Genomic DNA, 15,388 nt, shown 5'->3' on the forward strand with positions numbered 1-15,388 from the left:
TACAGTCAATTGTAATAGCTGCAATATGCTGTTGAAAACAGAGAATTAGTGGTCTTCAAATGTTACACATTAAAAGTTCTATTGCCCGAACTCAACAGCAAAATGCCCATTCTGTACTGTAGCAGATAATATTTGACAGTTACTGAAACAAGTTTAGACTGCTGTCTACATCCTTAATGGTGGGGGGGAGAGGGTGACCAAAACCAAATCAAGAGTGAGAAACAATTACCAGTCATCAGAGTTGGAGAGAAAAGGCCAGCAGATTGTTAACAACTCAAACACAAAAAGCTAATTCTCTCCCAAGATCCTATGCCAATTAAAATCACACATCCCATGGCATCGACAGTTTGCAGTAGCACAGCACCTCACCACCTTTCTCTTATGCAGAATTACATGCAAAGACTGTTGTAGAGCACCCATAATGATTAACAGACACAGCTGAATGTTTGATGAGTTTTCTTTTGTATTTATCATTTCACCCTTCAAAACTAAACCTAATCTTAATCCACAAATTTAAAGACATCATTTATTCGAACAACAACAAAGCTCAGGGTTTGAGCATACTATAACTTACTGTTCTTAATAAGAAGAATCAGTGTTTTCATTGAGGGAAGTGAAAGAGAGTACTTGTCCCCTTCAGCTTCATTTGGAAACTAGACAGCTTTTTTTGTGCATCATTTTTGGTTATGGCCAGGTTTTTGAATGGTGCTAGTTTGCAGCACTGCAACAAAGGCAAAAATCCTCTTTGATTAAACTGAAAAGAGCTGTGAAGAAAAAAAAATTACCAGCAGGATTTGAAAGAATGAGTCTCGGAAGTAATAAAAACTTGTTCCAAGTGGATTTTTTAGAGAGACTTGGCACAACAATTTGTTGTTTAATCAGGATACAAGTCATGTTTCTGGACTGCACTCTTTATCATGCATTGCTATGCTACTTTAAGGAAATCCCAGTTTCAGTTTCATAATGCTGCTGTTACAAAACAACCTAAAAATTAGCACAATAAAATATTCTATTGTTTTCAGTCTACAGTTAATCTGAGAATCTTGGAGTTTACAGTAAGGGAGAAACCTGAAATATACTACTTCTCCAGATCATTTTGCTGTCTTAAGTGTACAGACAAATCCTAGTGTCTCAGGTAAAAATAAATATTCACACACTCCTGAGCTGGACTCCTGGTTAAAGCAAGATATATCCAATGAAAATACCATCTATTACAGAAGCATGTCCGAACTACAGATTGGTTACTCTGCATTTATCAATTACTTGTATTCAAATTATTTTTTTCTTTTTTTTCTTCTATCACTACAGCACATGCTGATTAAAATAATATGAATTACTTTTAAAAGTTCTTTGTTTTCTTTGGTAAAGCTGCCACTGTTTTTAGAAGTCTTCCTGTATCCTAAAAGGCAGAGGTGAAATAGTTGGATTGTTTGACGACCACTAAGACTCTATAGCATCCACAGACAGACTCTTAACACACTGTAAACTAAACTGGAGTAAAATGCTGTTGCAGTTGTTCATGGATCTCACTTTTTCTCCCCCAGAAGTCAACAGTAATATTGAAAAAGCACGTTCACTCAAGGTATGCCAGTTTCAGAAGAACTGAAATATTCTGGCCAGCCAAAAAAGCAAATATAAACGAGATTTATATTATAAGCAATAAGAAACTTCCAGCTCAATAAATAATATTAAGCTATAGCTTATAAGAAACTATAAGAAATTATCTAGCTATAAGAATAAATAAATAGCTATAAGAAACTTCTGCTCAGTGCATGCATATAAAAGATTTTTTTCAATTCTTTAAAAATAAATCAATTTTAATTTTGGAAGTCTAAACAATTTTTAAAATGTTTGACTTTATTTTTAGATCTTCATACACAATGGAACTGACAATGTAAGTATTACACTGTGTGTAACATTACTACAGGAGAACTATGTAAGACACCTCCGCACAGGACAGATTACAAGGAGAAACATCAGCTAATGTCATCAAAGTTTAAACTGTATGTATAAAACACTGAAGATTACAGGAAGTGCAGGACTCTGAACTCATCACTGTCCCATGTCTGTCTGCTGAATATCTGGCAAAATATGTCAAAGCTAGTCCACATTTTAGACCAAAGTTTAATCAGCAAAGAGTCTACATAAGGGTATCAGCTGCAGTTTCACTGCTCAATCACTACATAATACTTCCTGTGTTAATTAGGTCAAAAGACAAGCTTCTGTATAATTGCTTACAAAATAACGTGGAAAAAAAACACCCCAAACCCAACTTTTTTTTTTTTTAATGAAGATTTCCTTTAATTCGAGTGGAACAAACACTGTGTATATGCACATGAACATCTGCATCTCTTTTTTAATGTCATAAACCCATTAGAAATGATTAAACAGAAGTTATAAAATCCAGTAAAAAATACTCTAATTAAAAAAAAATAAATCAACAGTATGCTGTCAAAAACCCTAGCTAAATTGTTTTCTGTATGTAAGAAACAAATCGTGTTTCAACATGATTGAATTCAAGAAGGAAAAAAGCTGACGCTTCTTTGAATTTTAGATTATATATGATTAGATATAGAGTATATAATTATTGTGTGTGTATATATATATTTAGATTACAGATAATGAATGATGTGTTCAAAACGATTCACCTTCAATTTTTAATGTAGTAGTATGCTCATTAACAGAGATGTGCAAACTGCAGTGTTAAAAGGATATCGTGGGAAAAATGCCCCCCTATTAAAAGGGCAGTTTTCTTTCATGGTCACAGCTGTTCTAGCCCAGCACTGAAGGTATGCATTATCTTTACAGGCATAAAGACACCACTACCAAGAAATCTCCTTTCTCAAATGGGATTAAATTATTATGAACACAAAACAAAACCCCAAACAGGTATAAAGTTACATAAACCTACATTTGCCCTGAGAAATCCCTAAAAAGTGAGGGGTTCTTTTTTCCTTTTTATTAGTACATAAATCTTCTACATAAAGTAGGTAACTGCAACCTTACACAAAACTTGTGCACAGATTTAACAATTTCTTCAGTGAACTGCATTCAGTGGAGATATCTAAATATATCCTGCTTTTGAAGAAACAAGATTTCATTTTCTGATGAACATCTAATAAACTTTTATTGTCACGACTATAACGGCAGAATCCCCTATTACAAAGGGATGCTTACCAGTGACATTTAATCCACCTCCGCAGATTTAAAAGCAGCTCATTTTGACACAAGTCACTGGTTCACTGAAAACTGCTGCTGCTCTATCTGACCACATTCTCTGACACACACACCAAAATACAGAAACCTTTTCCCCATCCCAAGCGGCCTCCTGAAATTGTTCTTCTGGAAGACAGAGACAGGGAAGTGAAAAATCTCATACCACTATACCTTTCAGATGAGTCAAATCCACTATTTTTTTTAGAGAGCATGTAAATGAGGATATGCCATTGCATTTGCAGATCAAAACCAAATCTGGCTCATGCTCTGCTTTTGTGCAGAAATGGAAAGCAGATCTGGAACTTAAAGAACCTGGAATGCCACTGTGACCAGGCATAAGATCTGGGCTTTTTGGATTTTTTTTTTTTTGACCAGACAAGGGCCAGAAAAAAATGTTTCCAGTCTAGGGTTCTAGTTCTATCTTGTCCACACATTTGCCTCTGGCAAGGCTCCTACAAACTAATTTGAAGATACACACATTAAAGTGCTAGACAGGTAAAGGTTAAGAAAGCAACAGTATGGAATACTTCCATTTAATTTCCAATACTTAAATATTAGCAGATGCTCTGAATCGTAAGCACATTTCAGATTTGGTGCATGATTTATTTTTTGGGTTTTATTAATGGAAATGATAAGAACATGTTTCAATGAAATCTACAGGTGCATTTTACTTCAGTATTTCTGAACAAGCCCTTTTCATTTCTTGCACTACAAAAAAAGGAAGTAGAAAATTCTGATGTGCATTCTCTGTACTCTGGTTGTTACCATCACTTTTATTCCTTTTCATACTTGTGTATATCAAGCAGCTACTGTACAGAGAGCCCCTATGGCCCTTCGCATAATGGTACTGAACACTGTCTTCCCTTGCCTTCCCCCTTATCCAGAATTCATAAAGAACTTCAAAAAAACATTAACATAATCGTTAAGTGGGAGTGATAAAAATAAAGTCGTGGCAATGATTTCAATCTGAGGTTACATCATTTGCTTTATTCCCCATATGGCAGCTCTGACATTTGAAAAAACAGAAGGAAAAGGACTGGGTGTGTGTAACGCTGGTATGATCACTAGTAACAAATCGGTAAAACTGAAGTCTGGAATAAAATAACAAGAAAACTGAAACAGTATCTTGTTTTACTCCAATTCCTGCAGACAGACTTGTGTGACTTTTCTAATGGAGTATTGCGGCTTAAACACAAGACCTACATTAACCCACAGAACGTGCAGAAATAAACTGCCAGTTTCTGGTATTTTCCCACTTCATGTCCCACCTTAGAATGTAACAAGTATCTTCAAAAGGCAAATTACTTTAGAGTTGCATTTCAAAAACAAGTCCTATTATCTGCAAACTCAAATAACAGTTTAAAATCACATTAATGGTATTTGATACAAAAGCCGATTCTTGGAAACTCGTACCAATAAAACTGAACGATTCCGAACTTCAACTGGTTCTAGGAAATTTGATTTTATAGAAAAAACAGATGTTCTACTTCACCAACTTTAGCCACTCAGAACGCACAGCTGACCTGCTTCCTATCCTCACGTTCTTTTAGTATCAAGGTAACTTATTAACTTATCTGGAAGGCTTAAAAAAGAAAAAAATCAGCAAGATCTGTGAAGAATGACCAACGAACAATAGCAGAAGGTAGTCAAAGACAAACCAGTCCGAAACACAAACTCAATCTGACAGTCCAATTACCTTAAAGAAATAACCTTCTAAATAAATAAATCTATGAATAAAAGTAATTTGAAGTCCCTTACTATGCAGCCTGCAAAGGCACTGAGAAGGTAGGACAGTCATGTTTGTACCAGATGCTCCACTAGACAAGAATCCTGCTGACACAGGACTAAGGACCCCCTCTTCCATCCCCATTCCTTTGATCTCATGTCATCTTTTATGATTGACTGTGTTTGCACAAGAAGACCCTCCTTTCATACGTAGTTCTTTTCTAGATCTTAACTTTTGTGAATTCTCCTAATGCAAAACTGTTCTAAGGTCAAATACGCAAACTAGGCTGATCAATATCTGAGCTACAAGAAGACTTCACTGCCACTTAAGTGGTACAGCTGAAGACCTCAAGCCCACTTCAAAGACGTTAGCTGAGTCTTAGAACAAAGTCCTTATCTTCAACTTGAAGCACCCAGGTTTTAGACCCAGCCTGTTCCATAGCGGGTCTTCTGACTGGGACTCCTACCTGATGTGTCAGTCTTAAAAGCCTGCTCCAAGAAAGAATCCGTATTAACTGTACCCTTTTATTTCCTGCTTAAAAGCACAAATGCAAGACCCAAATTCCCCTTACCAAGTAAGTCTGTAGGTGTGTCCGCCTAAAACAATTTCTTCAAACTGATCCTCCTTCCTCTCTCTTCTCTAGCCACGTTAATGGAAAATTACCAGCACTACTTTCTTGAAAGAAGAAAAAGGAGAGGAAAAAAAGGTATATGCACACATACTGGAGAAAATAAAGATGAATGCAAAGCTTCCATTAGATAAGGAACATACAAAGACATAAGGGCTGTCCCCTGGAAAGTGGGAATTTGGAAGCATAAGGGCAAAAACTCTTCAAACCTTCTGTTTCTGAGTACTGGAACACAAGAGTATGTTTGCACATACCATTCAACAGCTTTATTGTTTTCAATCATTCTTCAGATTCATCAAAGTTGCACTATCAAGGAAGAAATTAATGTCTCCTGTTTCAATCAACATTAGTATCACTGTACTAATCAAAAGCTTCAACATGACAGAGATGAATTCACTTAGGATTGCTTCTGAAAGTGTTAATAGTCAAAAAAAAAAATAGTGAAAACTAAGCCCTTATATTAAAACACAGAGAAAGAAAATGGTATGATGGTCCCCGGGGGAAAAAACCCAACAGGGTTTTCAACCTATATTAAGCACAGAAAGGTAAACTTCTGAGTCATTCACATGCTATTTAGGGTCACAGCACATATTTGTTGAGGATCTCCACACGATAAATAAATGCAAGGCTCAGTAAGCTAGCTCTGTCAAACAGATTTTTTTCTTCTTTACTGGAGTGACTTAAGGAGGTCACAAGTAAGAAAGCAAGAGGAATAAATTTTTTTATTTTCTTGGCTCAAATGATAAAAACATAAACCACAATACAATACATACAACTTAAGATTTCAAGGAAAACCCCTTCAAGCTCAACAGCAGCTAGCAGCTTGTCTCTATTTGCCATCACCCTAGATCAGAAGAGCCCACATGCTTTTTTTTCCCTTTCCTGCCCCTTTCAGTTACACTTGAGCTCTTTGACTGAAAAGGTCTGGAACAGATTAAAAGTCCGACCACAAAATAAAGAGCCTTGGCATGTACTCAAGCCTGTCTGGGATACACATATGCAGTGGGCCCAAAAAGGGAAGCTATGCAGCAAGAAACCCTCATGCAGTCTTTTGGACATTACTAACTTCTTTCAGTTTAACTGCACAGCCCTAACATTTGATGGAGTTTCAGCATGCACAAGACAAGTAGCTTTTGCCCTTACAGTTAAACCATAGTATTTACAGGAGTACAAAATAGTTCTGAGAAACAAGATTCATCTCACTCAATATCTCAGCCAATTAAAGCCTTTTCCACATTCCTTTTTAATTCGAGCTCATCACTGGAAACTATAAAGTAATACAAAGAAAAGAAAAATACATACCCTGCAAGATTACTTAAGTAAATATAATTGACCTGCCTCTTTTAACTGCAAAAGGCAACACTGATTTTCAAGATGACTGCTTCCTTTTCAGCTTTATTCACATATTAAGCAATTGTGAAGTTGCATATTATCCACACACTCCCCTTACAACACGCAAACAGGTCTGCAACTCTGGCTGGTGTTAAAGCCAGCACGGACATTTGCCAAAGCTGACAACCTTCAATACACGCCCCACCTTTGGGCTCAGGTTGCACAGTGGTTCAACCTGTCTGCAAACTGGTGAGCAGTTTATAAACAAAGTGTGACAACCTGGTGTTCTCCAGAAGAGCAAACGGATGTTTAAAGTAAGCACTCAAGCCTACAGAACAAAAACACTTAAATTTCTAACAGCCATTTCAGAAAAACAAAACAGAACAGCAACTGTGAGTTTTGCAGCTCTGTGTTTATATGGCATTCATGGAGTTAATGCCTCTCCCAAAAGGGGCCCACAGTTGTTGTTAGGTCAACCCCTGTAAAGCTTCAAAGGCTTTGTATCCCCTCAGCCTGACCTACTCAGTGATCTGCACACTGTTTTCATTTAGTTGCACTGAGTCCAAAACTAAAGCCTGGAAACCACAATGATCTCTTCTTTTTTTTTTCACCCCTACCGTTTTTTCCATGGCTCTGGAAAAATAACTAAAATCCAAAGGAGTTGAAAATAGTAAGTTATTGGGAAAACAAATCAAGGGCAAATGAATACAGCTAATAAAGCTTACACACACCAGTCATGGCTTTATACAAAAACTAAAGTTGTAATATCACCTTAATTACATCAGAACAATCACTTGTACCATCTAAGACACTGGTTTAGAGTCTCTGAGTATTATATGTATTGCTATTCCTAGTCATCAGTGCCAATGTTTTATTGAAATGTTTGCAGCTCTGCTCTTCATATAGATCAAAAGACATAACAAAAAATAATATCAGTTCTATTTTGTTACATTTTTACATCTAGACATTGTGATCCCTAATTTAAGTTACTATTTCTATTTCCAGTATTACATACTCTTTACCCCACAAGAAGATTATTAAAGTAGAAGCAACCAAACCTATCCTTTCTTTCCATATTGTTTAAAACAAAGTTTTGTCACGATCATCACTATGACAAGCTGGAATTATAAGCTGGTATGTGTTTCAAGTGTATTTAAACAGCATAAATTATTATTTGACAATGCCCTCTTCTTTTAAGACAGCACAAAGGAACATAAGTAAGTGTTTGGGAATTAAAAGATTCTTCCATGGTAAAGTTTTGCAATATTACAGGAAAGAGTGAGTTTGGCTGAAACTGTCTCTAGGTAGGTAATTTCTGAATGCCACCGATTTTGGAAACTGTATGGATCATATGGCAAAATACCAACCCCTAGCATTAGAAACTTTGGTGACATGTACTCCTAAAGGAATTATGCTAATCCATTTAATATTTTTTAAATAATGATTTAAATAAGGTCTCTATAATTCAAATTAAAATCGTACTATATGAAGTTTTCAAAATATGCCTGAAATATTAAAGCTGAGTGAACTGAAGCAAATCAGAAATTCTGAAGTGAGATGAACTTTTACCAAAGCGTGGGTCAAGCCTTGGGTCTAGCCAAGATGTGGTCTTGTTCTTATGGTTTATGTAGTAAATTTCTCCATCCTGGGTCATAGCTTGTTCCCATCCATCGGGGAGTGGGCCTGCAATATAGAAGGAAGTAGTTGATGGCGGGCTCTTGTTTGCTCCAGCTGAAATTGATCTAAAAGAAATTCCAACATTTTACATATATAACAGTACAAGAAACAGAAGAGCTTCAAGCTCATGTCTAACATTTCTGGGATAAGGGCAAGGAAGTGGTGGGTGGGAAATCAAAGTACAGAAAACACTTCTATCACTTTGATTTAGGATTTGGAGTTTAATTTTATAACTTGTTCGCATCCTTTCATATGCTTTTGACACTCCCTGTTGCTATAGTGTTATAGTACAAAACCAGCAATAAGTCAAGCCTGCCAGAATGAAACCAGCACAAGCACCAGAAAAAAACCCCAAGCATAGAGAGATTCTACCTCTCATGGGAAAGTTCATGTGATGATTAAGGCCCGCTAGCAGCAGCAAGGTAACACTGATGAGGCCCTGAAATATTCCTCTGTCTTTCACAAACAAAAGAAGTGTCAAAACTAATCTTCCCTTTACCTCATACTGTTAACTTTCTGTGAAAGTGTTAGAGGCTTAAGCAAGAGAGAACACAAACCTGAAAAACAGGCAGCAAACAAGCAAAGAGAACACCAGCAGCAGACATAAGAGACACAGGAAGGCACAGACAGGGAAGCCAACATTTAGGAAACGGTAAAAGGGAGGTAAGTGATGGTGTTCTGGAGTCCATAGAAAATGTCTGAACACAGAATCTTGAGGTGTGTTTCCCTTAAGTTCCAAATAGCAGCTTTTAAGAAACCACCTTTTGTTGCTATACCATTCATAAGACACTCATTCCCATCTCTATATGATCACGTACCTCTACATACATTGCTTAGACTGAAAACTATTCTCAAAGTTACGTTCATCTCATTTCATCTGGTGCTTTACAAATATATGTTTTTCAATTCTTATACTCACATAGATATGGACTTTTAAAAATATCTAAATAGGATACAGGGAGATCTTTAGATTTAAGTACAAACCTAAGATGATATAGAAAAAGATCCACTACAAATGTTAAGAATGTAAAAGAAACTAGAACAAGACTTGCTCCAAGAAGCCATCACATTTCAACCTCAGATTCAGATATACACACAAAAATATGTGTATCTGATAAATGCCTGAATACCTACTGTATCCATGTTCAAACTACAATCTGCCATTTTGTCCTAAACTCATGCTCCTGTTGAAGATTTCATTGTCTAAAGCTGGTAGGGGAAGGGGGAGGATAGATTTGTTTGCTTAATCTCAAAAGATGTTCTTAGAGAAATGTCAAAAAGAATAAAATAATCATTCATTGCATTCCAGTAATATCCCAAGGAGTAATCAGGACAAGAACTTTATTGTGGTCTTTGAAGAGCCCCTGGAAACTACATTTCTAATTTAAACTCTATTTTGTCTCAGAAAATTATGCCTTTCTCTAGCAACCTCACTACTCCACCACTAGATCTTTCACGTGAGGAAAACCAGTGACCTAACCATTGGACATTTCCTTCTCATCCTTAAGACTCACGAGCTTTAAATGCTGCATACAATTAACAAGAGTACCTCAGCTTTGATCAGAAGCTAGTGAACAGAACAGGCAAGAAAGGGTGACAAGACTGCAAAACATTCATAAATCCTAATATATTCACAGTGTAACAGGATTCTGATTCAGAATTGAAAGCTCAGGTGCAAAGAACCCTGTGCTTTGTTACCATACCCAAAGACCAGCCAGCTAACCACTGAGATGCTGTTGTACAAAACTGGGGCACAGGAGCACAGGAACATGCCCCACATTATCGAAGTGTAGAAGCCAATGAAGAACCAAAAATGTTCCTTGACTGCTAAGCCAACATGCTAGCCATGTGGGCAGACCTTCTTGCTACCAGTCTTCTCAGAGTCCTTCTAAGCCACACATCCCTCAGACATGAAACTCATCAAGAAATTCTCTTTTGAACTGCACAGCAAAAAACCGCAGCTGGCTCTAGGAGAAACAAAACTAGCCTTGGGGTGTCAGTCCTCCTGAACGCTGAGTAAAGTATATACTAGTCCAGCATGTTCCTTTGTAGTAAGAACAAAATGCCTTTGAAGCAGCATGCCAGGAACTGATCAGTCCACCTACCTGGTAGAACAATACTGCTTATGAGATTCACTGATCTGATGAGTACTAGCTTACTAGAGACAAACCTGGGCAAGGTTATCTTCCTAAATAAAATGCACAGCTGTGGTCAGGACAGGAAAGGTCTCTCTGCTCACCTGGCTATCCTAGTAGCAAGTCTTCCCTGCTAAGTGCCATCAATGGTTGCAGAGACAGAACTCTTCTCTCCAGAAACTTTTGGCATTAATTGCGATGTTGCTTTTTACCTTGGCCAGTAAACTACTTCATATTTCTGTTGTCATCTTTACATGTTGAAATGGTATTTCAAAAATTGATTACTATTGTTTTCTATAATTCCTATTTGGTTTTGTGAGCAGTTGTGAAACCAGAAGACTGTCAAGTCTGATTTTGTAACTGACTGTCTGACAAATGCTGTATTAGAGGCAAGTAACGGAGGAAAAATGGAAAACCATGGTGAAGAACAGCAGACACATTTACTCAGAGCATCAAGGAAAATTCCTGTGCAATTACACACCTTCTTCACACCCCCCCCCCCCCCCCGCGCCCCCGGCTCAATAGGAACAAAATTCCCAGCATTAGCTTATGTTTTTAAGTGTCTTAAGTTATTGCTGCTCTTCAGACCTTCTCATCACAATTTCCATAGCTCATATTCTACAAAAACATCCATGCTGGGTCTAACCAAAAGTCTGTTTAGCCCAGGCACCCAGTCTGGGGTAATGGACAGATCTTGTTGCTGAATGCAGCTTGTTTAGTGACTGTCACACTCTATAAACTTTTAAATAAGCACTGAATACACATACAGACCCAAAAAGTGTAGTGGCTACTAATAGTCACTTGGCCTCCAAGTACCCCAAGTGATTTCTTGAGCCAGATTCTGTCTACTTACTAGGTGCCAAAGGATCTCTTTCAAGTATTTTCCAGTCTCCCTTTGAACATCTGTAAGTATTTAGCACCAACAATACCCTTGTAGCATGGTCTCCTACTAGTTTGGTTTGGTGCCTTATAGGTCAGTTGCACACAAACACAACCATAAGCTTAGAAATCTATGAAATTATTTGCACAGGGAGAGACAACCCTTATAAGGAACTCTTAGTTTACTACGGTACTTTTAAAGACAAGGTTATTAAAAAATTAGATGCCAATTTCCAAATGTAAGCCATCCATACAGAACTACTGATAAGGCATACCTCTGTAACAAAATATATAATGCTGTAACTTAACATAAATACATGTAATTTTAAAAGTCTGTGTGCATGTCTCTGGTGAATGAGTCCATTTTTGGTGCGTTTTCACTTTTTCATATGCCATGAAACACAGAATCTTGAACGCAAAGCAGAGCTCACTGCTGGCAGACAGAAAGCAACAGGAAGAGGATACAAAGTAAATCTTGCAAGTCCCTGCAGTCTCTGATATTTATTTGTAAAATAAATGTAAATAAAGCAACATTTTATCAAAAGGCTAATGCATATAACAGCACCTGTATCTAGATACTAAAAGAATATTTATGGACAACCCAGGAACTGGAACAGCTACATTCAACAGCAGGAATCACCTGCATCTAATGCAAACACTAATCTCTAAGAACCTTCCTAATTTTTCTCTGTGAAAGCTGAAATTTCACCCTTCTATCACTATCACTGTGATTACAAAACTTTTTAGAATGGTATCAAAGTCTACAAAATTTACCTGAAGACTTTCATTCTGTCAAATCAGTAAAACTTACAAAACGACACTATTAAAAGGGGGCACTTTTTTCAGATAAAGAAAGAAATGAATGTTAATGTAATGCAGATATTTAGAAACTCCAATTTCACAAAAGATCATATGCAGTGCTGACTGTACACAAAGCAGAATTTGTAATATGACTAGTTACACAGAGGAGAAACCAGCAACTGAAGCGAGCAAGAATCTTAGAGAAGAGCTAGCACATGTTTAGTTATTGGCATATTCTTCCCTACCCTCCTGCCCCCCAAGGGGGAAAAAACCCCTCAGGAGTTATGAATGAGTGTCCATTTTCTTACCAACCTTTAATATGGCACTACAGTCTTACCCTAAGAGGCAATGGAATTACACTAGGTCTACAAACCTACACCAGGAAGCCAAATCCAGAACTGCAGTGTAAGCGTGAAGACAAAAGAGGGCAAAGACAGGTAATATGCTCCAAAGCTCATTACCTAATGTCTACACACAAGCAGAAGATGAGGCTGAAATAAGCAGTGCTGTCAAGCATGATTCAGGAAGTAAAAGCATCTGAAGAATGGAGGTCTGTAAATACAATCACTATCCCATCTCTGTTATATCAACTCTAGTTGTACAAGAAACATGATGTACTTTCAAATTTATAACTTTACCTCAGTGAGAAATGTATAGGAGAGGCTCCTCAGAAGAATAACATACTGTTATTACTTTTTTTTTTTTTTTCTTTTTTAAGTCAAGACAGAACATAGTTTCTCCTGTAATACCTTTAGGGAAAAAATTGTTAGAAACACATACACAAAAAATCTTAACAGTCAAGACTAAATTTTATATATAAGTTGCATACTTAGAAGTAATAGGCTTCTTTTCTTTGCATTACTGATGTGAAGATGCAATCACACAGAAGATTAACCAACAAATGGCATCTGAAAGAGCACTGTTTGTTTCTCTGCTTACATAATGCTTAAACCATTTTAGTTGATAATACGAAGTTCAGCAAGACTGACAGAAAAAAAAAAAAAAAAATCAAAGAAACAAAAAGAGGGGAAACCCTCCCCATCTCCTCACTTTTCACATGCCGATGCCCTCCTGTAAAGGATTTATGCTAACACTCATAAAATAGTTCATTCACAAAATCTTGCTAGGTTCAGATGCCTATTCATTTCCTTACAGAAACATAACTTGCAGCAAGATACCTGGATTCTCATACAGTCTTAGCTGCCTCAAGAGGTGGGATTTCTTAAGAAAAACAACCTAAAAATCTCAACATTATGCTAAATGACACCTTCCCTGTTTTTATTTTAAACACTTTTTTGACTTGCCTTCACCCATACCACACCTTCCGGTTTTGCTTTCTTCCTGTTTTCCCTGAGCTTCACTTACCCTAATTATCCAGAAAAGACAACAGGTTTATATTCAATATGCAGACAGCAGCTTTCCAGGTTCTGTTCTCTCTTGCTCTTCATTTTGCTTTCCTGTTCTTAATTCTAGCTAATGGCTAGAATTGTAATTCTGGCTAAATGGCTAAAGCTTCTAATGGCTTTCAAGACAGCTCCTAAAAATCTTCTCTCAACATTTTACCAGAGCAACTTAACTCACAAGCTGCTATGGCAGTCTGTATAAATATAAATAATAGTATAAATATACTAACACTTGGACAGTAACTTCTGATTAAGGGCTACAATTAATGAATTTTTCCCAATATCTTTCATGAAAGGCTCTCAAAGCACCAGGGTATGTTTCATTGCCAGCAATATTTCATAGCAGGAAACCTCTGTCTTAAAGGTTTCAACTTTATTTCCCATTTCTTGAGGATGAATATCCAAGTTGGAACATTAAGTAATCTTATATTTTTAAATTAGCACTCAGATTTAAGTTCCAATGTGCTGAACTGGTTAACTGTTACTTGATTTTTCCATTTCTCTCAAAGATTCTTTACCACCAAGCCCACCAAGGAAGCGTAAGTTACCATGAACTCAACAGTAAAAAGTAACAGAACCAGATAAAATAGACTTTAGTAAAACAAATACACAGTCATAATTTAAAGTTAGTACATGAAGTTTTGCCAAATTGGGTACCAGAAACAGAATCATAACCAATAAATGCAGGTTCAGTATTATTTAATTCAAACCAGACATTGCATTTTTGTTAAATGCGAGTAAGTTAAGGGTAAGCAGGTGCATCCAAAGAGCCAGTTTCAAGTCATGCTACCTCAGCTGACGTAAGCTTTAAAAAAAGGCAATGCCATATAAACACATAACTTAATATAAACAGAAGTTCCGATTTCTTCATGCACTTTACCAATTCAGAGCACCAGGGGAAAAAAAAAAAAACTTTACAATATTGTCAGTTCATACTCAATTTAAAATAAATTCAATGAACTGGTATTCAGATAAGTGCTTTCTCAAGTCACAAGACAACCTACTTGAACATTTCAACTCTTCTTTACTGGATGAGCAACAATATCGATGCAGGATCACTTGCTCACATACTTACAGTAGTCAATTATATGTAAATTCTTGATTTTCTTTAAAAAAATAATCCTCCTGTACCAATTGCTAGATTCTCTTTTAGATTTTTACCCCTCACAACTAACCAGATTATTTTTTTGCTAAGGACCCTTCATTTCTTGTCAAATACATAAAAAGAATCCTACTTCACTATCAATATTTTTTCTTGTTAATTCTGGCTACAACAGAAGGTTCAAGGAGTTATCTTAAAACACAGAATTTATGTCAATATTCAAACAGCAAGCATCTAGTTTTAGCACAAATAAGATAAGCCAAAGGCAAGAGAGACCAAAAGGATTGTTTCCTCTGTCCTATTCTCTGTTCTTCTGCATTGCCCCTGCACTATTGCTGCAGGTTTCCTGGGATATTTCCAGAAAAAATAATCACAGATATTATATTTTCACACCAGAGCCTGAGACCTTAATTGTTCTGAATTATGACTTCCTGCACTTGAACAGGACTCTCATTTGTTTCAGGATAATCCAACCTCCTGGCCTAGCCG

The 15,388-nt window shown here is 36.7% G+C and overlaps 1 protein-coding gene across 1 annotated transcript in view; it reads right to left on the reverse strand.

The window, feature by feature from the left end:
* Positions 1 to 15,388, reverse strand: part of YAP1 (Yes1 associated transcriptional regulator) — a 91,466-nt gene that overhangs the window by 25,277 nt on the left and 50,801 nt on the right. The window contains 1 exon segment of the mRNA XM_030476785.1: positions 8,472 to 8,585. Within this exon segment, the coding sequence (XP_030332645.1) occupies positions 8,472 to 8,585 (114 nt within the window).

The sequence above is a fragment of the Strigops habroptila genome, chromosome 2 (assembly GCF_004027225.2).
Source record: "Strigops habroptila isolate Jane chromosome 2, bStrHab1.2.pri, whole genome shotgun sequence".
Classification (NCBI taxonomy): domain Eukaryota; kingdom Metazoa; phylum Chordata; class Aves; order Psittaciformes; family Psittacidae; genus Strigops; species Strigops habroptila.